Here is a 26,462-nt window from a genome sequence, read left to right on the forward strand (position 1 = left end):
GAACATCTGGGCTCCATTGCTCATTGTCTGGCAATTAATGTCAGCGCTGAAGACAGAAGGGACGTCAGATATTAAATAAACACGACCGCACTCTGCAGACCAAACCAGTGCCCCTGGGGAAGGCACACATGCACCCGCACCCACAGCTCCCCCCGCACGGCCCCGGCCAGGGCGCGGGACGGGCGGCTCGCCGCACACATGTGACACAGCCACACGCTCGCCCGCTCCCACACGGCTCCGGTTTCATGTCAGCAAAGGCAGAGCAGGGGAAAAAATAGAGCTCCTTTTCCGTTTTGGTTTTCCAGGAGGCAGATTACATCTGCAAGTGTAGAAGCCACCGAAAACCCTACCCCGTGAAACAGGGGGATGCAGGGAAGGTGGTCAGAGACCTTCAGGGTCTGGGCTGGCTGGTATCCCCCATCCCAAGCTGCTGCTTGGGGTCTCACCCCTGGGCTGGACACATGCCTGCAGCAAGGAGCAGCCACGTGCCGTTCCCCATGGGCGTGCACACACCACACGTGGGGCCACGTGGACTGTGTCCTGCCTTTACCTGTGGATCCAGTCCCTTCTGCTGCCCCCACAGTCCCAGCACAGCCTGACATCCCACGGGTTTCTGCACATCCTGCCAGCCCAGCCAGCGGGAATGGACAATCCCACCCTCCCTTCCACCAGGATGTTAAAGGCTGTGTTTTCCCCCCCTCCAACTTCGATGGACACCTAAAGGCTTTTCTCCCACCCTTTCCCGGCCTGTGCTCTGAAGAAGAGCAAGCAGCTGGACCCTCAGAGAACAGGGGAGGGTGCCCGGCCACTGCACGGCGACAGACATATGCCACAGGACAGCTCTGGTGACTGCCAGCCCCGAGGCTGAGCACGCCCATGCACCTTTTAGTTCACAGGCCAGGGCAGCTATGCACCACAGCTGCCTGGTGCCAGGCAGAGGTGCCCAGCCCAGCTCACAGGGCATGCTGGCCAGGCCCAGAGCAGGACCTGGATGCAGCATTATCCCTGGATGCAGCATTATCCCTGGGTGCAGCATTATCCCTGGGTGCAGGCAGCGGCACTGAGCTGCTCTGATGTGTGTGTAAGAGTCACATGACAACACCAGGATAAGGCACAGACCACTGCATGCCATGCAGGTGTGCAGGATGCTCCTGACTTCCGTCCACTGCTGCTACTTTTGCTGCATCACTGGAGTGAAGTTTCCTCCATCCTGGCATCTTCCATTAAACACGGCACATTTCAGCAAGGCACGTTCACCCTGCGCAACTGCAGAGGGAAAAGCAGACCACAGCACGCTGGTAGGTGCCCAGACTCAGCCTGGGTGGTCTCCCAACCCTCTGACCTTAAACTTGTGGGTCCTGTAAAGGGCAATGTGGAAAGGGTTGGGCAGTGAAACGTGTCCTGTCACACAGGAGAGGAGCATGGCACCAGCCAAGGGCAGCACACAGGGCCTCCTGCTTCTGTGTGCAGCAGGGACTCATTAGCTCAGGGCTGGCTGTGCCTACTTTATTCTCTGGCAGCTTTTGTTCCCTTACAGAAATGTACTCTCTCTCTCCCTCGCCCTTAGCCCCTTTTAATATTAAGGTCAATAGGTTGACGATTAAGCAGGAAAAGGGCATGAAGAATCAACCAAATTAAATCTTGTGTGCAAACAGGTGGGTGTGAAATTTCAATCAATGGCTGGTGTTAGCAGGGACCCCTGGGATCACGATTTCCCAGGGGAAGACTGGGCAGACCCAGGGGGATTTTGGTACAAAAACTCCAGACATGGGAGAATAGAAAAAAGTCTTCTCAAAAACCAATATTGACAAGGTCCCTGTGTTTGCACCCCAGCTTTCCCCGGCAGCACAAAGGGAGATGATTATCCCGGGTCCAGTGGGGAGGGGATGACGGGAGCTCAAAGGTGAGCCAGGCCCCCCTCCGGCTCCCTTGGCCCCAGCTCCTCCTCTTAATCCCCCTCTCGTCCAAGCTTTGAAGTCTCCAGAGGTCGAATATGGGATGTAAATCACGTTAGCCGCAGTGTGTGATCACAACGCCGCTGAGAGACAATGCCGTGCTTCCCCCGGTGCCCGGGCATCCCGCCGAGCCGCGGCCGGCGCTGGGCTATAAACATCCCCGGGCTGCGGACGGGAGCGGGGATCAAGGGTGGGCTGCGCCAGGGGCTCCCACTGCAGGCGAGAGAGATCCTTGTGCTCCGCCGGGAGCGGGACCCACAGTGGGCACTGGCGCCCAGCGGCCGTGGGGCTGCCGATAGCAGGAGGCGCGTCCCTGGGATTAATTAGCAAAGGCTGCGGCTGCGGAGCGATGTAAAACACGAGCCGTTCGCTGGGCGTTGGTTCCCGGGGCTGTCCCGCAGCGCTGCACATCTTGTAAGCATTAGCATCACGTAAGGGGAGCCTGCACAGAAGGACCTGGGGTTTATTGGGCTGTAAACTGCGCTGTTCCCGTTACAGTAACGACAATGCCGGTGAAGATATGTGCCTTTAGCACACGAGGCTCGGGAACCAGGTGTGCAGGAAGGAAACATAGCAGGCTTTGGAGGCTCTGCTGTCACCAATGGGGTAATAGAGAGAGAAACAAAGCAGGCATGGGAGGAAGCAGGAGGAGGCACCAAGGAGATGCAACCCTTGCCCCCAGGGCTGCTGTGCCTTTCAGCCCTTTGCATTTATCTGCCCCAGACTCAGCCTGCCTGTGGGTGGTTTTTGATATGGGGTTGCACACCCTGCTCTCTGCCTGGGAAGTTCAGACTGGAGGTGCAAGAGGTGACAGGGAGACAGCTAGCAACTGCTGGCTCCTTGGCTCTGGTTTGGTGCCCCTCGCTCTGCCTTGCTCCAGCACTTCCTCTGCCTCCCACAGTACCTGAGAAGATGCAGTACAGGAGGTTTGCTTCCTGAAACAGAACAAGGGCACTGTCACCCAAGGGAGCAGCCCTGAGCACCAAGAGCCTCCTTGCCCTGTGGAAAAATCATCTATGTTTAATTTTCCTTTAGCCAAGGAAGCAGCCTCCAAAAAATAGTGATAGTGGACCCTAACAATTAACCCATTTCCTGTTTTCCCGCTACCAAAAATGCATCCATTCCCTGCAGGCAGCAAGTTGGCTGTTTAAAGTCTTTTTTCACCATTTCACACCCAAACCAGGACTGTTTGTCCAAGACCAGCACCAGAGCTTCTGTCTGGCTGCACAGAGCTGGACAAACTGCATTTCAGGCATATCCCCATTAGTCTGGCTCCAAATGCCCCTGGCTTCTCCCTGGAGCTGCCACCTGTTTTGGTGGCCTGGGTGACTTTGCCAAGCAGGTGCCTGGTGGGAAACACATGACTTGTCATCCTCCCCACCTGGTGACAAGTGACAGAGAGGGTGATGGGTGATGCCAGGGAACTGAACTCCATGGCATCAAACCTCTGCACATACCCACTAACAGGCACCAGGCACGGGTATCAACCCAGCTCACCCCTGACTCCTCAGCTCCCCTTTGCAGCCCCTGCAGCTGGAGGGGCTGTTCCATCCCTGCTCGCTGCTGCAGTGCCCAAGCACAGGACCCTGGCAGTCAGAAAATATCTGCTTTCAAAGCCCTTTTTCTTCCTTTTTACTTGGGAGACCAGATGATTTTTTTTTAAAAAACAAAAATATGTTGTTATTGTGGAAAATATCTGCTCTCCACAGAAAATGCCTTGCATTCGCTGTACACATTGTGGACCATACCAGAAAACATCTGATGTGCTTCCAAAACCGCCGGGGCATTTCTTTTCTTACTGGAGTGGAAATTTTCTTCAGGAAACAAGTTTTACCTAGTTTGCACTGACACTGGCTGCAGCAGAAAGCAAGCAGCCCTGTCCCCATGTCACCCCTCCATCTCCAGGAGGTGGCACTGTGGCATGACCAGGTACTCAAACCTGCAGGACAAACCCTGGCATTGCCCCAAGGTTTGGCCCAAGTCCCAACCACCAATACCTACCCAAGCCAGCCCAAAGGGGAACTGTAGCTTCTTGGGGCAATATGATACCTGTTTGAGAAACACAGAGAAAAACATTTTATTTTAGTGCTATCAACAGCTCCCTGGTGCCATGTGAGAGCCAAGGGGAGCACAGTGTGCCCACCCTCCAGGGTACTTATGGAGATGCCTTTTTCTGCCCCACCACGTGAGCTGCCCCGTACTGCAGCACCCCTGTTTGGCCAAAATCATTAGAAAGGTCTGAAATTTACTGTGGAATAGGGATGTTTGACTATTAGACATGGAAAAGTGACCTGACTTTATCACCATATCTTCTGCCCATATTGCTGGTATTTCACAGTGTGAAGTACCAAGAATGCCCAAGATAAACATGTGTTTAACATTAGTCAGTATGGCTGTACAGCATCAGCATGAATTGCAAGTTTATCAAGCGAAGTCAAAACTAAACATTGCCATTTCAGTTTAGCATTTTCTATGATTATTCTGTAGAAAAGAAAAAAAAATGAGAACAGACCTGCAACATTTCATCCATGTCTTTAAAATTCGTCTCTGATTAACATAGATGTTAGGATGGTGACTACAGCAACTCTACCCATTCGTTTTCCCACTGTGTCTGTAGCACAAGGTAGGATGCACCTGAGGATGACTGTTATGGTCCCTCCACAACAGCTCCAGCTGGATCTGAGTCTGACAGCCCAGGACCTAAACTCTGTCTGCACCCTTACCAGTTGGGGACTATTCCTTAGCTCTGTTTCCCTCAGCAAATCTGGGCACAGCAAAGAAAATTGCCTGTGCCTTCCCACTTGACACATGCCTTTTTTACCAACCACTCCTCACCAAGTGTTTTTAGGTTCAAACCCCTGGCTCACCTGGCACACTGGAGAGCTGGGGGGCTCATTAGGCAAGGGTTGGCTTGTCCAGCAACAAACCCTGGGAAGACACTGGAGTGCCATGTGACACAGCCAGCCAGGACACAACCATCTTCTCAATTTCTTTTTTTTTTTTTTTCAAACAGAGTTCTGAGAAAACATCTGCTGTGCCCCAAGCCCGCACCAGAGCTGAAGATCAAAATAAAGGACTTTTGTCTTTTTATTAAGCATTTTAGCAAACGTGACTATTACATTCATATTATATTTCCCTGTTTTGTACAAACATGTTTAAGTCAGCACTAAGAGGATTATGTTTATAGCACACCAATCTCTGCTCAAATGGGTTGACTAAAGAAACTCTTGTTAAACAGTATTTTCTCTAATGCCTGTTGCTTTTCTTCCTTGGTTTAATGCTCAGACATCTATCCAGGCTCCCTAAATCCACCCTCCCCATAAGCTTTCAGATCAAGACTCTTCCCCCCGCTGCCCCCCTCCGCACTCTTTAATACAGCTGAAGATGAACATTAGTGCTTGGTTCAACTGCACTGGAAAGGGAAAGGGCAGATTCATCAAAATCTTTATACCTTCCATAGAAAAATGTAGCCTTTTGCCTTTCCTCGAGTGAATGTCTTTTCTAGAGGGTATTCATTAGGGGTTTGGTCTGTTTTTGCAGACAGCTCCACAGATGTTGACATTTTTTTTCTTCACTGGGTTAAGACGCCTTCTATAGGCTTTCAGTCTTCATTTGTTACTTCTTTATTATCCAAGAGGGGTTTTTCTTTTTTTTTTTTTTTCCTTCTTTTTTTTTTCTTTCTTCCCAAGGAGTTGACTCAGTTCTCTGAAGAGAGCAGTGGTAGTCAGGCTCATTATTATCCCAGACCTTTTTTCATCGCCCCGGCAGGCCGGCCGGGGCCGTGGGGCCATTGTGGCAGAGCAGCAGGTAGCTGTGGCACGGCGGGGTCAGCGCTCCGGCCGGCACAGCGCCTTTGTGCGCCCGCCTCGTGCTGCTGGCTCCGTTTGTCCGGCGGTGGGAAAGGTCAGGAGCTTGCTGCTGCTCTGTACCTGAGTTTTTGTCTCCAGCCACTGCTGAGAGCTTATGTAAATAATTCACTGGAAAGCAATCGTTGGACCTGGGAGGGAGGCAGAGTGAAGGGGTGGAGATATGCTGGCAGGGATGAGGGTGGTACCAGAGCTACCTGGTCCCTCAAACACACTGCGTCCTGGCCAGAGCTGCGGTGTGCTGCTGGTGAAGCCATGGGCTTGCCATGTTCCGTGAGGCTTAATATCATCACTTTTATACATTATGATAGCTGGTTTTCCACTGCAAACTTTGCCAAGAGAGCAATTTGGCTCAATGTGGAGGGTTAAAGCATGATGCAGGGAGCAACCCGCACTGATGTCCCCATCTCTGAGACAACACACTGCAGCTGGCCCAGGACCCATCACCATTGCCTGCGGACATACACCAGTCAAATACTCCATCTCAGTCCCAGTACCTCTACCCCAGCTCCCACAGAAAATTTACTGTGTATCTAGAGATTTTTCCTGGGAAAAGGTTGGCGGTACAGACATGGGGACTGGCAAAGGCATCACAATTCAAGTGGTGCTTCAGGACCTGCCGTAACAGAAACCAGAGGTAAGGACTTCAGCTTATTCACAGCAGGGCTCATTGTATCACTGTGGGCCATGCATTATCTTAGGGAATGTGCTCCTCCAGGGAGCCCTCCTGATCCATTCCCACACTGCCTGTGGAAAGCATGGAGCTCCCCAGCCATGCTCCCAGCATGAGCCGGTGTTGGGGATGGGCAGAGATGACAGGTATCTTTATCTCACCACCCAGGAGAGCTCCAGCATTGCACTAGCAGGAATTTGTCTGCAAATTTTCCCCTATTGAAAGGAGTGAGGGGGTTGATATGATTGTTTGATTATGACTGGAGCACGAGAGGCGGAGGGATGAGGCAGCTCCTGGGAAGCCATGCTCCCAGTCCTTAACCTCTCCTCTACAGCCTGATAATTTAGTGCCTTAGTGGGGCACTGCAGGACTGTGCTGCTGCCGGGTGCCCACACTGGGTGCCCAAGTGCTCCCCAGCCACTCTTGCCCAGCCAAAGGTGAAGCAGAAGGGGAACAGCTCCCCTGACCAGCTGTAGCCCCATATCCCAGCCTAGGAGACTAAGCTAATTGACAGGAGTCCACATGAGAATATTGATGGGGACACCAAAATCCATAATGCTCAGCCCCCACCGGTATGCTAAAAGCTCTTGCCATTTCCTCTTTTATCATAGCTTTAGCAGGAGAGCTCCCATTAGCTTTATACATCATCCCTGGGGAAATAGTGCTGATAGATGTGTGAGATCAGGCAGGTGGATTTTCTTTTCATCACGTATGCTGGAAAAGCCTTCCACTGCTAAAAGCAAGAGGAGACTGAGCCAGCTCAGAGGAGACTGATAATGATTCACCCAGAGGGTCATGGCTGGATTTCAGGCCCCTTGCTCTCCGCTGGTGCCTGGATGCTGCCCAGCCCAGCAGGTAGAGCAGGATCTGGCCCAGAACAGCACTGACTTAGAAGGACTTTCCTTTGGGCTGGACTCCCCACTTCCCCTTGCACGGACACTGGTCCTCTCCCAGCACAGCATTTCACCCCAGCAAATTCCCAGAACAACCACGGGCTGAAGCAGCTTTTCTATAACAGAGGAGAGATGGCTTCCCTGGCTGTGCCTGCCCTTTCTCACTCCGGTGTGTTTGTGCTCCCCCAGAGCACACCGAGCTGGCGCTCACACACACCCACCCACATCAGGGATATGAAGGAGCCCTGGGCACGGGATCCACAGCAGCTTTTGCATGAACATTGCGAGTGCTCAGGTTTTATAACCCAGAAAATCTGGGCTCTGAAGGGCTCTATCTGGCGGGGCAGGAGGCATGCCGCCCTGCCCAGAGCCACTTTTATGCCATTGTGCCTTTTCAGCATTGCATTAAGGCAGCCAAAGAAGAGGGATTTTTAATGGTTTCAGGGGAACAAAGCGGAAACATTCGGCCCAACTTCATTACAGAATCATCTGAAACGCTTGAGGAACGTTTCCCACTAATTATCATAAATAGCCGAAAAAAATCTTTCCCTCCCAAAGCAGGTTCCAGCTGCCCCTCTGTGTTTTCTCACCTTCACTTCCAATAGCCTGATCCTGCCCCCGCACAAAGGGGAGACCCCATCTCCGCTCCCCCCCACACTCAGAGACTCTAAAGAAATACAAACAGGCAGCAGATTAACAGCACTTGTTTGCACCTTAAACAAACAGAGACTTCCGCCCCTCTGGGCTCTCCCACTGCTCGAGGGTGGATGCACCGGGCTTGTTTTTCTTGCCCTCGCTCTCATGCTCTGCCCCAAACCCTGGATAAAAGCCTGGGCAGCCCAAGGCATGAGGAGGCGGGATGGGAGTGCTGGCGGTGCCAGCCCCCCCCCCCCATTTGAGCCCTGTCCCCCATGCTGGGTGTCCTCTCGCTGCCCCATGTGCCCTGGGGGAGGTCGGGCCCCCGCTGCAGGAGGGCTGTGAGATGCCAAGGCCAAAGCAGATGAATGAATGTCCCAGTTCAGCTCCTGCCCCCTGCGTCTCACGGGGCTCCTTGGCAAGGGGCAGCTTGATGTGGCTGGATGGGTACTGTGAGTGGGTGTGGGGAGGGCAGCTGCAGATGAAGGATGGAGAGGGAGAGACGAACCATCCAGAAGACACATGGAGGAGTGGTGCTGGTGTTCAAAACCAACACCAGCATCGAGGGGGCACAGCAGCACTGAGCAACAACTGCCAGCCCAGGGCCATCTCTGCTGAGTGCAACAGGGGGTGAATGAGTATTGCACTTGCCTGCCCAGTTAGTCCTTAGGCTGATAGCAGCAGTTGCAGCTGCCCCTACCAGAGAGCTACCCTGGCTCAGGTCCTCAACCTGCAGGTCCCAGGTCACCCATCCCACCTCTTCCAGCAGCACCACCAGCACCTCCCTGCTCCTATAGGATCAGGTGCCAAACCAGCCCCTTCTTGCCCTGCCCACAGTACATGGAGCAGCCAGTCCCCAGTCCTTCCATGCCAACTGAAACCACACCAGCAGCCACTGAGACCCTGCTCCCAGCACAGCTCTGCACGTGTTCAGGACAGGCACACGAGGCAGGCACCTCATGAGGAAGTCATGGCAGCGTGGCCACGAGTTGGGACATGTTCCCATCATAAGCCAGCAGTGAAACTTGCCTGCCAAAAGCCCAGGCTTGCTGCTCACCCAGGTTATTGTGCAAATCCCCTCATGCAGGTGTTCATTGCCCCACTTCCCACCAGCCACAATAAAGAGTTCTTTCTCACAAGCCCCTTTCCTGCCCATGGGGTGCCCCAGGGGCAGGAAGGGGAACAGAGGCAGGTGGAAGGAACACACCCGCAGTGTGAGGGTCTCCCAGCAGGGCTGACAGGCAGAGGGGTTATAGGTCAGCACTGCAGCATGAGTGACAGAGCTGTGGGAACCACTTCTCACCTGCACAGGGCAGGAAGAGAGCCAGTGGCAGCTCTGAAACTTCCAGGTCGTGCTGGAGACCCCTGATCCCAGCACTACTCTAGGACACACATGCATGGTGTCCTGTCTCTGCTTCTAACTTTGGTCGCCTGAGGTGAGCTATGAGGACCTCGGGCAATCACAGTAACCAGGAAGAGGTGTACAGTGCCACAAGCAGCCTGGAGATGCCACACAGGGATGCTCACACTTTTTTTTTTCCCAGAGCAAAAACCAGGGGCATCCTATGCAAGGAGCAGCAAGCAGAGGGAGAGTGAAGGGAGGTGATATCTCGTTCGGTGCATGGGCAATCCTGGGCATTCCAGCCCAGCTATAGCCCTCTAAGGATTGTTCCTAACATGATGGAGGGAGGTGACTCCTGCCTGTGAGCCAGCTGCACCAGCCTGGCCCCGGGAACATGGGCGGCTGTATTTTCATTGCAAATTAGAAATCAATCATAGCAGGAAATTCCCGTGCTGAGAACACCCTTGGCTGTCATTATTTTACAGCACTCTGAGGTGTTCTGGGCACTTAGAAAGACATGGCCCTTTTGGGGTATTATGGGGCAAATTAGTTTTAAAGGCAGCTGTAGGAATGTTAGCCATTTGGTTTCCAGAGCCGGATGGGCACAGGTGGAGGCTGCAAGGCTTTGTGCTGCCTTCAGATACACCACCACTCTGCAAAGAGGGAACCAGCCCGCTCCGGAGAGAACACCTCGCGCCTGACCCCAGCTTTATTAATAACAAGTAATTAATACGAGAGCGGACGTGCCTTGTGTCTCTGAAGACCTTTTAAGATGTGATTATGTTGTGCTAATCTCACCCCGAAGTACTTCCCTGTTTAGACTGCGCTGGGCCATTAAATATCTGAAAAGCCAGCGGAGACCCCCCCTCATTGCCCCGGGAAGTGCTCGGGGTCTGTTCCCCAGCAGCCAGGCCCCACTTTCAAACCCTCTAAATCAAGTATTAAGCCGAGTCCATCTGGACTGCCAGAAAAAACACTCCTTCTCCCTCATCTGTATCTCATTACCTGCCGTGCCAGCCCCAGTCCCCGAGCCACTCGCTCCATCCCGCCCAGATGTGCTGCCCTGCTCGCCTCCCGTATTTCACAGCCGTCAGCAGGACTTCAAGGAATAGCCGAAGGGCCTGTAACACTGCACAGGTTCTTAGCAAAGAGGTATATCCAGGTCCCTAATGCATAGCTGCAGGCACATACCCTAACACAAAGCCCCTTTCCCCCTTCCCCGGTCTTACACCAGGCAAGGGAACTGGGCCCAGGGAACGGGGCACCAGGCTCAGGGCTTGCTGGCAAGGAGGTTTCTGAGCTGCTTTTCTGTTTTATCTTGCAAAACACATGTCCAGACTATTGATTTTCAGGGACTCTCCCCTTGGGACCCCGCAAAGCCAGGCAGCCCCACAACAGGGGAAGGGCATCCAAAGGCAGGACAGGACAGAGCAGGTGCCGGTGGCAAAGGCAAGGAGTTGAAGACAGACACCTGCAACTCTAGAAACTGGAGTGATTGAATTTGGGAGCAGCTTACCTTGCACAGGGCAAAGTCAACACTGAGCCTAGAGCCAAAAAGCTACCCAGAGACCGAAATCAGGGAACAACTCCTGTGTTCATTGGCTCAAATTCTGGAATAAAGCTTCCCAGGCAAGGTCTCAGCACTTTCTGCAACAGCAGAAACCTCTCTTTTGTTGAAGTTTGGCACTTCCCTAGGCCTTGCAGGAGCCCAGGACTGGAGGTGAAGGTGCACATCAACCCTTCAGTTGTAAGGAGCATTAGCCCCTTCCTCCTAAGCTTCCCAAGAGCCAGTGTCCAGCCTGCAGCAGGGGCTCAGCATCAGGTGAGGTCATGGTAGAAAAGTACATGGCTGGCCATGCTGAAACATCACTCTACCAGAGGGGCCAGGGCAAGCAGCATTGTCAAGAGGTTTTGGGGGACATGAGGTTTAAGAGGGGGAAGAAAAGCACATCTGTTGTCTCACTGTGTTACTGCCTGTGGAGGGTGTGCAGCCCTGGTCCTACACCAGTCTCCAATGGCTGGCACTGACTGGGGACCCCACACTCCAGCAAGCAACAGGAACACCCCACAGCAGGTCATGGCAAGAAAAGCATTGGGATGAAAATAATCCTCTTGTCAGCCCAGAGGTGCAGGTGGGGCTTTAATATCACGGAGGAGGAAAGAGAACAGGAGAGGGGAAGAGGGGAACAGGAGAGGGGAAGAGGAGTACAGGCACTGACACATCCCGTAATATGGCACGGGGAAGAAGACAGGGCGCGGGGCAGGAAGCCTTGGCATGTCCTTCCCCAAGGACCGCAGGTACCTTCCAGGGCTGGCGAGTCGATTCGGGCCGGGCTCCTAACCCTGCGAGCAAGAGTGGCCGTGTTCGCGGTGCAGTGGGTCCTGGCCGGAGTGTGCGGGGGCTCTGGCATTTCAGTGGCCGCAGGAAGGCGGTGGCAGCCACTGCCTGTGTCGGGATGCCATCTAGTGTCGTTTGGCAGAAGGGCCGTCAGGCAGGGACATCGCGTATAGGGTTCCAGTCTGCGAGCATCGCCGGGCGTCAGTTGGAAGGCATCCCAAAACGGCCTGGCTACTGGGACCCCTATCCTGGGAACGGCCTGGGTGTCGGGTCCCCCACCCTGGGAACGGCCTGGGTGTCGGGTCCCCCACCCTGGGAACGGCCTGGGTGCTGGGTCCCCCACCTTGGGAACAGCCTGAGTGCTGGGTCCCCAGCCCCAGGGATACGCACACCCTGCGGCCAGCACGGCTCCATATCCCAAAGAAGGACAACAGGCACAGCCCAGGTCACACAGGGGCAGCGAAGCTTAAAGTGGTGCCTGAGCTGGCTCGGGGGTCCCCGGATCAGCCAGAGCCTGAAGGCTCAGCAGCCTCACAGGCGGCCCGGGGCGGTGTCGTGTGTCCTGGTGAAGGAGAAGGGCGAGCATCCCCCACAGCAGCGTGCAGGCTGCCTGCAGCGCCAGCGCGGCCAGCCCCAGCGCCAGGGACAGCCGGCACTGCCGTGGACTGGCCCGCAGGGACCAGCCCCAGGCACGATGATCGCTGGGGGCCAGGGGTGGGGAGGCCGGGCAGGGGCTCGTGTGGTCTGGCGGCAAAGGGGTGGGAGGCGTTGGGAGTAGGACGGTGCCTGCCGGGGCAGGAGCATGTTGGGGAGCACTGGGGGTGGGCTGGGTGCCAGCTGGGGACAAGTCCCATGTGGTGGCATGGTCCTGCTCCCTGCCTGGTGCAGGAGCATGGTGGGATGGGGAGTGTGAGGCCAGTGGGACCGTGCCCAGTGCAGCAGTCTTGGGGGATGGCCAGAGTGCCATGGAGGGGGCTGAAACAAGGGAGGTTTTGGGTGTTCCCTGTGGGATGGTGGCTGGCCTCTCCCTGGGCACTGAAAGAGCAGGAGGCACTTGTCTGGTGGTGGTTGCCAGTGGTCTGGTGGGCACCAGAAGAACAGGAAGCACATGTCTGGTGGTGGCTGCCAGCGGGCTTGTTGGCACCTGCGTGGTGGCAGAAGCTAGAGTGGATGGCACAGGTTCTGGGTGGGTGGCCCCAGGAGACTGTAGGCTTACGATGGCTGAAGTTGGCACAGCTGGTGATGGGCTGGTGATGAAAGCCCTGAGCGTCATGGTTGATGATGATGGTGTGGCAATGGAGGCTGTTGGCAGCACAGTTGTTGGTGGGGTGTTGACGAAGGTCTCTGGCAGTGCAGTTGGTAATGGGGTGGTGATGGAGGCCTTTGGTACCATGGTTGTTGATGGTGTGGTGATGAAGGACTTGGGCACGTTGGTTGTTGATGGGCTGTTGCTTAAGGCCTTCTGAAGCACAGCTGATGGTGGGGTGGTGACAAAGGCCTTAGATGGCACAGTTGGCAATGGAGTGCTGAAGGTGCCCTCCGTTGGGACAGTTGGCAACATAGCAGAGGTGACCACAGCTGACAGAACAGTTGTCAATGTCCTGATGGGAAAGGCTGCCAATGACAGCAAGGTTGGCATTGCTGTGGACAAGCCTCCAAGTGATGGCAAAGTTGACATCCTTTGTGATGATGTGGAGTTAAATGGCAGAGATGGGATAAAAGAAGCTGAAAGAGGCAGAGTAGCTGGGCAAATTAAGTGGTCATCCCTCAGCAATGTAACTGCTTGCCCTGCCAGATGGGGTGGGCTCTTGCATGAGACTTGGGTGGACAATTTGATCTTCTCACTGTTACTCAGGATCCAGCTGTGCAGGGAGCAGAGGTTGCAATCACATCTCCATGGGTTACCACTCAGATACACTGAGCTGAGCTTCTTCAGGGGGTCCAGGAGCCCTCGGGGAACACTCTCCAGCTGGTTCTTTCGAAGGTTGAGGGTTTTCAGATTTGGGAGAGAAGCAAAGACCTCTTCATCCAGAGCAGAGAGCTGATTTGTGTCCAGCTGGAGGTCCAGAAGCTTGCTGAGCCCAGTGAAGGCTCCTCTTGGCAGGGCTAACAGCTGGTTGTGGGACAAGATGAGTTTTCCAAGGGATGTGAGGTTGACAAAGATGCCATCTGGAAGTGTGGCCAAACTGTTCCTGCCCAGGTCCAGCTCCCGTAAGTGTGGCATGGTGTCAAAAAGGCAGCAGGGGAGCTCCATGATATGGTTTGAACCCAGAGTCAGCAGCTTCAATTTGTTTAAACCAAAAAAGCCCTGAGGTGGGAGAACCCTGATGAGATTGTTGTCCAAGAGGAGTTTCTCCAGGTGAGGCAGGCTTCTCAGGAACATGGGTGGCAGCGCCCTGAGCCTGTTGCTCTGGAGGCTGAGCTCCAGCAGCTCCATCTGGCTGTCCAACAGTCCCTCTGGGAGGTCTTGCAACTCATTCTCATACAGCCGGAGGACCTGCAGCCGGGTAAGTTTGCTAAAAGCATTCCCAGGAAGAGTTGTGATCCTGTTTCTAGACAGGTCCAAAAAGGTTAAATTGATGAGAGAATCAAAAATGCCTTCTGGAAGAGAAGGGATTGCATTGATGTGCAGGGAGAGCTCTCCCAAATTTTCCAGCCCATCAAAGAGGCCTTTGGGGATGTATCTGAGTTGGCTGTCTCTCAGCTCCAGCCTCTGTAAGCTTGGGAGGTTTTGGAAAGTGCCCACAGATAGTTCTTCTAATGAGGCACCAGAGATATCCAAGTCCCTCAGCTTGTCCAGGTTATCAAAGGCTCCAGGTTCAACTGTCTTGATCTTGTTGCCAATAAACAAAATCTTGATCAGATTGGGCATGTACCTGAAGGCACCTTTCCTTATAGCAGTGATGCTGGTTTGCACAAAGATCATTTCAGAAACGAAGGGCTTTGCAATCTTTGGGATCTCTTTGACATCATTTTTTGTCCCTCTGTAGACCTGCTGGTAGTCTTTGGGCATTTCATATGGATCTTCACCCAGGATTTGATCTTGGCATTTATGGGGATGGAAGGAGAGGAAGAAAAGGAAAAGGAAATGCTGGTACATTGTCTTGAAAAAAAAAAAAGGGTTTAAAAAAATCAGTTATGAAGAACAAAAAACCTGTGTTCACAGCTCATGAATTGTGGCATCACACTGTTGTTCAGCTCTTGGGACTCTTCTACTCATATATCATAACTCATTCAATAAGAGAGACCATACAAGCAAACACACACTGCATTTAGATGAGTTCACTGCTGTGGTACAGAGGGATGGGGAGGGAGAGCGAGCCAGCTCATGACTTGGCACTGGCAGATGCTCCAGGGGGACAAGGGCTGGACAGTGTGTTCTCTGCCCTCCTTCTCCCATGTCTCAGCTGCAGGCTTGGTGTCTGCCTGGGTGAAGAAGGCAAAGTGCTGCTGCCCATTAGTGCTGCCTCAGTGGGTCCAGTTAGTCAGCAGGGAAACAGCCCATTCATGCAACAACAGGAGCAGTCAGCCCTGCACTTGCTAATGGGGGATCAACAAGGGTCCCAGGAGGCAGCCAAGACCAGAGGATCTTGTGTACTCGGAATTTCCACACCATGCTGGGTGGACTTGCTATTTCCTTGCTGCTTCTCTTAGTTCAGGGCAATCATTTAAAACATGGCTCCTAAGCATCTCCTTTTCAGGATTCTTGCTAATTGCACCATATTTTGGCCTTAGTTGTGCAGCTCTGTCGGACAGAAATGAGCAGCAACCAAGCTTTAGAGCAAGGCTTGTTAAAACACTATGAAATGTCCATAGATGAACTCTTTATTACCTAAGGTTTAGGGCTCTGGCCTTGCAGGTAGAAAGTGAAGTCACTGATGCACACCCATTAGTAGAGCCCACCACTTCCATGGAAACATTTGGAAACACTCAGCTAACACATTAGCTGGGGTTTAACGGCCGTGAGCATTGCACTGGGATCGCAGTTTCCAACTTTTGATTTGCAGCCATGGGTGGGAGCAGGGAAAAGAGCTATAGGTTGCTTCTTGGTGTCCGTCAAAACTGACATGCAAAAACCTTATGTTGGGAGGGTACATTAGCTGTGAGAAGTTTGGGGTTTTTTTAAATGTTAAGAGCTCAGCAAATACAGGAGGCTGAAAGCCACTGGGTTTGAAGAGAAACCAATGGGAGGTGGTGACATTGGTTGTGCCGGCTGCCCTGCAGGGTTGCCCAGGGCAGAAGCCATTGCTGATCCCTGCCCATCCTCTCCTCAGGGAGACTCAGGTGGAGGAGCTGGGGCTGCAGGTGTAAAAGTACCTGCTTCACTTCAGCTGCAGGAGCAGCACAGTGGGTGAAATGTGCAGGTGGAAACAGCTGGGTGCATGGGGATGAAAACAGACAGTTCTGAACTGCAAAGCTCTTTTAAAACCCTCAGTGTGATCCCTTGCTTGTCCCACCCTCCAGCAGTGCAGGGTCATGAAGGGGCGTCCCCATCCAGCTCATGGCACTGAAGCCTCTCCTGCTTCTTGCTGCAAGGAAACAATCAACAACCCCCCACAGGGCCCCTCCCAGAACATTTTAAAGAACAAAAAAAGCTTTTGTATCACTTACTTGGCGGAGCACTCACAGACAAGTCCAGGCTGCAGGAACAAACCACGTGTGGAGTGAGGACACCGGATGGGGGTCCCATCACCTGGCCAGCTCTTTATCTGCCCAGGGCCTGGTTTCAAGTGAGTTCAGGGCACAGGTCTGCGTGGGGAGATAAGGGATGGCCGGGGAGGCGGCAGCAGAGCTGTGCCCCGGTGTGGGAGGCCATGGCAGAAACCCCTCGGAGAGGACTCAGTCACGTACTCCCAGGCGTTATCTCCTGGCTCCACTTGACTAGTCACATCCAGGGAAACCTGAAGATTTCCAGGCCAGCCTGTTTTGCAGCCAATGGTCTCTGCAGTCCCATATCTCCAGCAGCATAACCCACCAGCGTCATAGGCACCACCCCCACCGACACAACAGTAAGCTGTTTCCTTCCTCAGGATTCAGCTTATGTAGCTAAAGGTGCAGTTCTGGAGCCATTTGTTTATGCTCATAATAGTGATAACATCTGTGGCTGGACAGATATGCCGATGTCCACGCTCTGTGCTCAGCCCCACAGCTCCACACCAGAGGGCTGGGGCTGAGTGTCCTGTCCTGCACCCTAACACAGGCCAAAGACCCTCCTGCAGGGACACCCAGGGCTGCTGGCTGGTGCAGGGCATCCTGTGGGAAGAAACACCCTTTTTGATGCAAAGACTTGAACTGACTGGGTATCCATCACTTCCCAACGGGTAACTGCACTGATTGCATTTAAACATGTCTTCTTTAGTTTTCACCTGCACTTATTAAGGCTCAGCTTGTGCTTGCTGGGCTTCATTGCACCTTACTTGGCAAATTTAAAAACAAACCACTGCACATTTTCAACAGCCTTACTCCTTTCCAACATCAATGCCGTATGCATCCAGGTACCCACTTGGTGCCAGGTTGTTCCAGAAGCTGCAGAGTGGCAGGAGCTGAAGTGCATGAGGGAACAGAGCTCACAACAGGATTGCAACCAGCCACCCCAGGCCACAGTGTGGCAACTGTGCCAGGGTTTGGGGAACTGCATCCAGCTGTAGTACCCTTGGTCCCCGCTTGGAGGTGGCCATGCCAGCATCACCTGGGAGATGTCTGAAGCACAGTGGCAGTCCCCCATTTGGGAGAGACAGCAGGATGATTGTGCAGAATTGTATCTGGGAAGCAGTGCTGCCTGTCTGCATTGCTCCCAGGAGCATGGGGCTGGCAGTCATAGAACCATGTAGGTTGGAAAAGATCTCTAAGATCACCGAGTCCAACTCTTAACCCAGCACTGACAAGTCCACCACTAAAACATGTTCCTAAATGCCACATTCACACATTTCTTTAACCCAGAGGCTAAAGCAGGGCTGGGATCGCAGCCCACTGCCAGGGCAGGTGGGGCCAACCGGAGACCCTGCCCACCCCAGGTGGGCAGCAGCAGGGCAGGGGCTCCAAGGACACCCAGCCCAGCAGTGGGGTCGGGCCGGGCCGGGGCGGGAGGGGCACTCCGAGGGGGCGGCGGGGCTCAGAGAGGGATCCCCCGGCGCTGCCCGGCCCGCGGAGCCCTGTCCCTATCGCCGCGAGATGGTGCCGCAGCACCGCCCCACCACCACGCACAGACACACACGCACTTACACCCCGGTGTGTGCACCCACACCCACTCCTCCCGCGGGAGCACCCACCTTACCTGCCACCCCCTGCGTGGGCAGCGCTGCTGGGACTCTGTGTCTCTCCACGGGTCACAGAATCAGCATCACAGGATAGATGAGGGTTGGAAGGGGCCACTGAAAGTCATCTAATCCAACCTCCCCGCTGAAGTAGGGCTCCCTGGGGTGCATTGCTCAAGGCTCTGTTCAGGTGGCTTTTGAGTATCTTCAGAGAAGGAGACTCTACAGCCTTGCTGGGCAACCTGTTCAGTCACCCCTCAGTAAAGTTCTTCCTTCTGTTCAGGTGGAATTTCCTGCATTCCAGCTCCAGGCTGCAGGGATGCAAACCAAGCCCTGGCAGGGTATGGGGGGACCAGCCAGTGGATACCTGGGCTGGAGCTCACCCTGCAGCCAGGCAGCCCATGCCCCTTGCTGGGTAGTCAGTAGCACTCACCCCTGCTTCCCTTGGACATCCCAAAAACACGCCCTGAGAGTTATTGCCAGGCTGCAGCTGGGTGTCTGCAGTGCCAAGGGAAGCAGGGCAGGAGGTGGGGCTGGTGGGCTGCAGTGGGCAGAGATGAGCACACCATGAGCGTGCCAAAGAGCCACCTACTCACCACAGTGCACCTGCACCCACACCATGCCATGCACAGCCCCAGACCAGACCCCAGTGGATCACATCGACCGTCACTGCCTCTCCCAGGTACACAGGCAGACGTGGGGGAACAGAATGATTCCTCTCTCTGCCATAGGAACTGGTTGCACAGAAATAATATATACATTTTAATTATATTTGAAATATACAGGAAACACATAGCTTGGAGAATAAATACCACCAGGCCAGCTGTTGTGGAGAGCTCAGTGATGGCTGGTGACCAAGGCAGGGGTAGCAGAGCAAGACTGGGTGCTGTTTCCCAGGCTGGCTCAGAGGTTTCCAGTGCAGAAGCTGGCACCTGCCTGAGCTCTAGGGCACAGCAGGGACACCTGGCGATGTGGCCTCATTCCCGCTCTGTGCTGTGACAAGGACACTGACCTGCAGTGTGCCACAGTGGGAGTGCAGCACCCAGGCACCCTGGTACGCCGGCCCCAACCCCTGCACTTGCTCGGGAGGAGGAGGAGGAGGGAGGCGAAGGCTGAGCTGCTGGCAGCTTGTGGCATCACAGACCATGCTTACAGTGCCCTCAGGGTTGCTGTAGGTGCACTGTCCTGGAGCATCCCTGTCCCAGCCTTCCTCTGGGGGGACACCAGGTCCTCCCGGGCACTCCAGCTGCCCCCGGGGGACCTGCAGCAGGGACTGTCCCTGGAGAGCAGTTGGACTGGCACAGAAGGGTTGCCCATGGATGAGGGGCTCGGCAAAGCCCTGGAGCCAGTGCAGGAGATAGGCAAGGCGGCAGTCACAGGCCCAGGGGTTGTCAGACAGCCCCACACGCACCAGCTCATCATTGGCATCGAAGAGCCCCAGGGGCAGGTGGGTCAGGCGGTTGTGGTCCAGTGCCAGGGCAGTGAGGAGGGGCAGCCCAGCCAGGAGCCCTGCTGGCAGGCTGGAGAGGTTGTTGTGGTTCAGCTGTAGTGCTGTCAGTGCTGCCAGTCCCTGGAAAACCTCAGTGGGCAGGTGGTCCATGGCATTGTGTGAAAGCACCAGGGTCTGCAGTGCCGACAGGTTGGAGAAGAGCTCCCGGGGCAGCGTCTCCAGCTGGTTGCGACCCAGCGAGAGGTGGAGGAGGCCGGGTGTGCCAGTGAACAGGGTGGCAGGCAGGGTGGCCAGGCGGTTGCCCTCCAGGCTGAGGACAGTGAGGTTGAGGAGACCAGTGAAGATGTCGGGGGCCAGGCTGCCCAGGGGGTTGTGCTGCAGCTGCAGCCGCCGCAGCCCCCCCAGCCCGGTGAAGATGCCGGGTGGCAGCTCCTCCAGCCGGTTACCATCCAGGTGGAGCTCAGTCAGCTGGCCAAGTGCCCTGAAAGCGCCGGGGGGCACCCGCACCAGCAGGTTGTCGCTGAGTTTGAGGAGGCGGAGGGCAGTGAGTGGGGCCAGCAGCCCCTCTGGCAGCTCAACCAGGACATTCTGTGAGAGGTCCAGGGCCTGGAGCTGCCGGAGTGGGTGGAAGATGCCAGGGGGCAATGCCACAATCCTGTTCCCTGGCAAGCGCAGGTCCTGCAGGCTGCATGCAGCAGTGAAGAACCCTGGCTGCAAGGTGCTGATGGCATTGGCACCCAGGGAGAGCTTGCTGAGGTTGGTCAACCCCATCAGCACCCCAAGGCTGACTGCTGGCAAGGGGTTTCCTGACACCTCCAGCTCGGTCAGGCTGGGCAGCCACTGAAAGGCACCGGCTTCCAGCTCCTGGATGTTGTTGTTGAGGAAGACCAGCTTGGTGAGGGTGGTACTGGTGCCCAGGGCCCCCCTGCGGACGCTGCTCAGGCCTGTCTCCACAAAGAAGAGCTGTGTGGCACTGCCTGGCAGGCCCGCCGGGATCTCCCGCATCCTCTCGTCTGAGCAGAAGACTTTGGAGGTGTCGTAGCACTGGCAGGTATGGGGGCAGGATGGGGGCAGCCCCCTCACCAGCAGGGACCCCAGCCCCAGCAGCACGCAGATCACCAGCCTGCACTGTAGAAGGATCCAAGCCTCACCCCCTGCCTCAACAAGGCAGAAATCTGCACCCACAGGCAGGAATGGGGAGTGCTTCCCTCCCACATCTCTCCCCAGGGTTCTTACCCTCTGTCTCAGCCTGCCCTAGAGTGGTGCCACCCTCACCAAAGATCCCCACATCCTGCGGAGCAATGACTGAGGTGAGACCCATGTGGGTCTGTGGAAGGAAACTGTCTTGGTGGGAACCTGTAGCCTCATGAAATGTCTCCAAGGGCATGAAGCCAGGCTCTGGGGCAGGGGAGCATGTGAAACACAGGGCTGTGCTGCACACAGTGGGTGATGGGAACAAAGCTTAAGGGCTGCTCTGCATCAGGGGCAACAGAAGTGGGCTCCAGCAGTTGTATTTCCAATTGCCCATCAGGTACTTCTTTTGCCACAAGCAACTAGAGCAGCATCAAACATCCTCAAGGGATATTCAACCTGACCAAATGCCTATTCCCAGCCCATGGGAGGCACTTTTTGAGGCAGTGACCTCCAGACCTCTGCCAGTCCCTCCTTACTTGGGATACTCGCCAGTGCTGCCTCATGGTGGGGGATGTTGCCCACCTCCTGCAGACACCGCTTACCAGTGGGGCTGTCCTGGACTTACTCTGACACTTGAGAGCAGCGCTGGGCTTGGCGTTTCCTTTCCACCACCTCGCTTGTTTTCACCAGAGCCAGCAGTGGCTCCCACCCGTCCCAGGCCCCCCAAACTACCCAAGCACTGTGGCCCCACCACTTACCGAATGTGGCATCGTGGAGATGGTCAGCAAACCTGTGCAGGTTTGCAGGGATGCTGCTTGCTGAGATGGGACAGTGTTTTCTGGGGCGGATGGGAAGCCAGCAGACGAGTTGTTCCTGCTGGGGTGGAGCTGCCTCTCACTGCTTATCGGCAACAACAACCCGTGTCCTTGGAACACTTTGAAAAATAACCCAACCCCGGAGGACTGGAGGTGAGGCCAGAGGCAGCCGCCCGTGAGCATCCTGGCAAGGAAGTGGGGTCTTGGCCCTGGACATCCACTGGCCCAGGGATAGTGGCAAGGGTGGCTCCAGTTCCACACTGAGGTCAGCAGGCTTGCTTCCAGAAACCCCCTAGGAGAGCCCCAGGACTTTATTAATCTCACTGGGAAATGATGCTAGAAGCATCTGTGTCACAAGAGAGGGGACTAGGCACAGCTTAGCAAGGCAAATGAAGGTTGGACTTTATGATGTTAATGTCTTTTCCAACCTTAATGATTCCATGATTCTGTGGGGAGGGGACCACTGTGGGACCATCATGGTGACAACAGGTGTTTTGCATCCCAGCCAGCAATGGGATGGCAGGGGACCCATGGACCAGCTGCACTCACTAGGAATTTCAACCTGCCTGGGGAAGCAGCACACAGTACCGTAAGGGCTGCATTGCAAGGGCCTGTATTGGAACAGGGCAGGGTGGCAGCACCGTGGAGGGTCAGGAGGGGGGGTGTCACTTTACTGCTGGCCTGATGGAGCAGACAGTGATACACAGAAAAACTCAGCTGACACAGCCCAGCAGCAGCCAGCTCTGAAGGGAGCCAAGCAAGCTCCTCCCCACCCCAGCAGTGGATTGCACAGGACGCAGTCAGTGTCTCCATTGAGAAGCTCCTGTGGTCTCAGCTCACTTCAAGAGCCATCTGCTGCTGCTGGATGGCTGAGCCCTTCTTAGTCCCTCACCCCAGGCTGGAGTCCAGGGACCAGCAAGGACTCTGCAACAGCAATCCACTAATCCTCTCCCAGCCCCACCAGCCTGTACGGGCTTTCTCTCAACACTACAAAAACCTCTTAGGAGTGGAAATCAAGCACAGCCCCTGTCCTTGTTGGGCCATTCCCCTGCTGTACACCATGAAGGAGTGAATAAACAGTTCTTGGCACTGAGGGTGGACAAAAGTACTTTAATGGAAAGGTCACACATCAGCACCCAATGGCCCCATGACACAGTCCTGTGCACCAGCGTGAAGCTGCTTGTGCCAGCACTGCCTCCTGAGGTACTGTGAGCAACCAGCACTATGGGGTGGCCACTGAGTGTGACCCTTGTCCCATGGCAGCAATCCTCAGGCAACCTGGTGCCACTGCAGCACACATGGAGGTGAGCTGGACTCCTCTGTGGCTATGCTACAGCTGGAGAAGGCTGGGTGTTCACTGGATGCAGGTGCTGGGCGGGCATGGTGTGGCACCCATTTATGAATTGCAGAGCAGCTAGTGCTTGCTGACCCCTCCACTGTGTGCTGCCAGCATTCCCACTGCCCAAGGGCTGTGAACAGGCAGGGAGACTGGGCACATACAGGCAGGGCACTCAAGAGAGGAATAAGAGTGTGAAGAAGCTTTACCAAGCACAAGAGGAACAGGCTGCTCACTAGCTGGTGGAGGATGCATGAAGTATCGAGGACCAGGGATGGGCTGCAGCAGGAGCAGCCCAAACATGCTCCAGGTGCCCAGGGACATAAGCACGAGTCTCTCCCAGGCCCTGCAGACACTTCACACCCACTGTCCCACTTCTCTCACTCCCTCTGCAGTGGGGCCAGTGCCAGGCCCCCCAGCACCTCATGGGCCTGAGGCAGGGCCATGGCACGGTCAGCACCAGCGTGCAGTGAGGGCTGGGGGGCTGCCCCTACCCCACTGATGCCAGCACACTGCCCCGTGACTCTCCTGGCTGGAAGCGCAGGAGGGGAGCAGGAGGATGCCGGGAGCAGGAGAGGATGCTGGCTGTGCTCTGGCATGCCCTGCCTGCAGGCAGGGAGGGCAGCTGGGACGCGGCTGAGACACTCAGGGTGTATCAGTCTGGCAGCAGCCCTGCCCCGCGGGGAACCCTGCCCGGGCACAGGCGAGTGACGGCGCAGCACAAGGACACGGAGCTCTCCCGGGGCGAAGGTGCTCGCTCGGCACGGCCTGATGGCTCACACTGCCTGTCCAGGCAGGGGCAAGGGGAAGGCATGACAGGGGCAGAGGATGGGGAAGAGGGGCTGGGCAGGGGTGAGGTTAGCAGGAAACACGAGAGCAGCAGCACTGCAGGGAAGGATGCAAGCTGAAGGATGGGGAAGTCCTGTTATTTGGGGTAAGCACCATCATTACCAGGCTGTGGCTCCTGGCTCAAGGGATCCCTCTCAGCACCTCACACCCTAGCTGCCAGATCTTGGGCAAGGAATGAGCACAGAGGATGCACTGGAGGCAAGAAGGACTGGAAATAGAGGGCAGCCACAGGAGATCACCCAGGGGGATGCCCTGCTGCAGAGCAGGGGCAGGGCAAAGCAGAGGAGGACAGTGGTCGGTACATGCAGCATACAGGGTGATGCTGTCCCATCCCAGTCAGCAAGGGCAGCTGATGCAGAGCCACTGTCATGTCCCTTGGCCCCACAGAGAGGGGATGCCCCATGAGCACCTCTCCCCTTAGGGTCTGCCGGACACTCAGGCTTCATTCGGTGCCTTCATCCTCATAAGCACGACCTGGCTCTTCTTCCTACAGCCATAGACCACCAGTGCCACCAGAGCAGCAAGCAGGGCCACACACACCAGCACGATGACTGCCACCACCACTCCACTCTGTATGCGTGTCAGCCCCCACTGCCCTCTCTCCTCCTCCTCTTCCTCCTTCTTTTCCTCCTTCTCCTCCTCCTTCTTTCCCTCCGTCTCCCTCTCCTCCTCCTCCCGTGGGGAGATCGGCAGCCCCGCCGGGGGCTCCGTCCAGGCGCCCTCTGGCGATGCTGCCTCAGAGCTGTGAGCAGGAAGGTGGGTGCTGGGATGGGAGGAGGCAGTGGGGGACTGAGTGTCGAGGAACTGGTCCCGTGGCAGCTCAGCGATGGGGGTGCCCAGCAGGGCAGGAGGCTGGGCACACAGCGGGGGTGTCTCACCCACCTTGTGGGGATTGTCCTCCAGCCAGCCCTGCAGGGGCAGGATGCCCTTGTCACAGCGCCAGGAGTTGTTGTGCAGCCTCACCTCTCGCAGGGTAGTCAGGGGGGAGAAGATGCCGGCGGGCAGGTACTCCAGGGCATTGAAATGCAGCTGCAGGCGTTGCAGCCCAGGGGTGGCCCGGAAGAGGCTCCGCGGCAGTGCCTGCAGCTGGTTGTGGTGCAGGGAGAGGTTCTGCAGTTTGGGCAGCCCCTCCAGCACCCGGGCATCCAGGCGGCGCAGCGCATTGGAGTGCAGCGACAGCTCCAGCAGCTCCCCCAAGCCCTGGAAAGCCCCCGGTGCCACCGAACGCAGCCGGTTCTTGCTGAGAACCAGGAGCTGCAGCTGGGTGAGATTGCTGAAGACGCCAGTGGGGAGGCTGGAAAGCTCATTCTCGTAGAGCCACAGCTCCCGCAGGTTGGGCATGGGCCCAAAGGCACTGGGGGAGATGTCCTGCAGGCGGTTGACATGCAGGGTGATCTTGGCAAGGGAGTGCAGGGGCAAGAAGATGCCACTCGGCAGAGTGGTGAGAAGGTTATTGGAGAGGTAGAGCTTCTGCAGATTGGTGTTGTGCACGAAGAGCTCCGGGGACAGTGTCTCCAGCTGGTTCTGGTGCAGCCCCAGCTCCTGCAGCTCTGGCAGCCCATCAAAGGTGCCCGCTGGGATCTGCCGGAGCCGGTTCTCGTAGAGCCGCAGCACCTGCAGCCGTGCCAGCCGCTCGAAGGCCCGGGGCGGCAGGCGGTCGATGTTGTTCCTGGCCAGGTTGAGCTTGGTGAGGCTGGTGAGCTGGTCGAACACCCCCTCCTGCAGCTCCTGCAGGTTGTTCCCGTGCAGCTGCAGCTCCTTGAGGTTGCTTAGGTGGGTGAAGTGGGAAGGCTCAACCTGGAGGATCTGGTTACTGGAGAGAAGTAGAGACTCCAGCTTGTCCAGAGGCTCGAAGACCTGCACAGGGAGCTCCTGCAGCTTGTTGCTGGCCAGGCTGAGGTAGCGCAGGTCGGGCAGGTGCTGGAAGGCCCCAGGGCTTATGTGGGACAGGTTGTTCTTCTCGATGCGCAGCCCGATGAGCAGGGAGGCGTTGCCGAAGGAGGCCTCACCCAGCTCGGTAATGCGCGTGTTGATGATCTGAAGGGTCATGGCATTCGCAGGGATGGGGCTGGGGACCGTGGTGATGCCAGCACCAGAGCATTCCACCTGGGCGCTGCGGACGCACTGACACTGCTCTGGGCACTGGCCACTGGCCAGCTGGATGCCCACCAGCAGCAGCAGCCACCGCTGCCAGTCTCCCTGCTCCATTGGGCCTGCAAAAACAAAGGTGGGGGGTTCAGCCCCTGCAATTTTCCAGCTCCCAGGGCCACTGCCAGGGGTGGGTGCTGCTTTCTCCCTGCAAAAGGCCACCAAGTCTGTGGCCATTCTGTCCCCAGCATGGCAATGAGGCAGAGGAGGGCAGGCAAGGAAGGTTGGGGGCAGGCCTTGGCACAGCCCAGGCAGGAGTGCAAAGTGAGACAGAGCTGGGGGCCACAGTGCCTGGCTGCCATACCACAGCTATTAGCGGCATCCCTGGCATCCCACCTCTCTTGGCTCCTCTGGCAGCCGGGAGCATGGTTTCCTGTTTTACAGAGTGTGATGAGCTGCTGCCAGCAGCACTGCCTCCTGGCATGGCCAAACAGCCCAGACCTTGACCAGAGCCAGCCTGGGGCACCCACAGCCACACAGCACCCAGGGTGCTGGGTGCTCCCCCCGGCATCCACGAGCACCCTTCCAGCTCTGCCTTGGCAGCAAGCGGCCCTGAGCGTCTTTTGCAGAGCCAAGAGCAGTGCCAGCCCCCACTGCCCAGGCACGCTTTAGCTCCAGTCCTGCAGGAGCTCGGGTCAACAGGACCCTTGCCAGCTCCCCAGCGCAGGCTGGGTACAGAGGTGGCCCTGTCTTCACCCCATTCCCAGCAGAAGGTCTGAGCCCTGGCTGATTTTTGCCATGAGAGCAGGGTGTCTGTTGTGGGCACCTTTTGC

The 26,462-nt window shown here is 56.1% G+C and overlaps 2 protein-coding genes across 2 annotated transcripts; both read right to left on the reverse strand.

The window, feature by feature from the left end:
* Positions 1-5,099: 5,099 nt before the first annotated feature.
* On the reverse strand, positions 5,100-21,553 carry LOC127468303 (uncharacterized). The gene is made up of 3 exons (XM_051781305.1): positions 21,300-21,553; positions 18,910-20,535; positions 5,100-14,839 (listed from the first exon to the last, which is right to left on the reverse strand). The coding sequence occupies exons 1-3, from the start codon at positions 21,537-21,539 to the stop codon at positions 12,170-12,172; spliced, it is 4,536 nt and encodes a 1,511-aa protein (XP_051637265.1). The 5' UTR covers positions 21,540-21,553; the 3' UTR covers positions 5,100-12,169.
* Positions 21,554-23,976: 2,423 nt separating this feature from the next.
* On the reverse strand, positions 23,977-25,749 carry LOC127468304 (leucine-rich repeat-containing protein 15-like). The gene is made up of 2 exons (XM_051781306.1): positions 24,424-25,749; positions 23,977-24,111 (listed from the first exon to the last, which is right to left on the reverse strand). Exons 1-2 carry the CDS (start codon positions 25,747-25,749, stop codon positions 23,977-23,979), a joined length of 1,461 nt encoding a protein of 486 aa, XP_051637266.1.
* Positions 25,750-26,462: the final 713 nt, after the last annotated feature.

This window comes from Manacus candei, unplaced genomic scaffold, assembly GCF_025592945.1.
Source record: "Manacus candei isolate 608988 ecotype Guabito, Panama unplaced genomic scaffold, ASM2559294v1 h1tg000015l, whole genome shotgun sequence".
NCBI lineage: Eukaryota > Metazoa > Chordata > Aves > Passeriformes > Pipridae > Manacus > Manacus candei.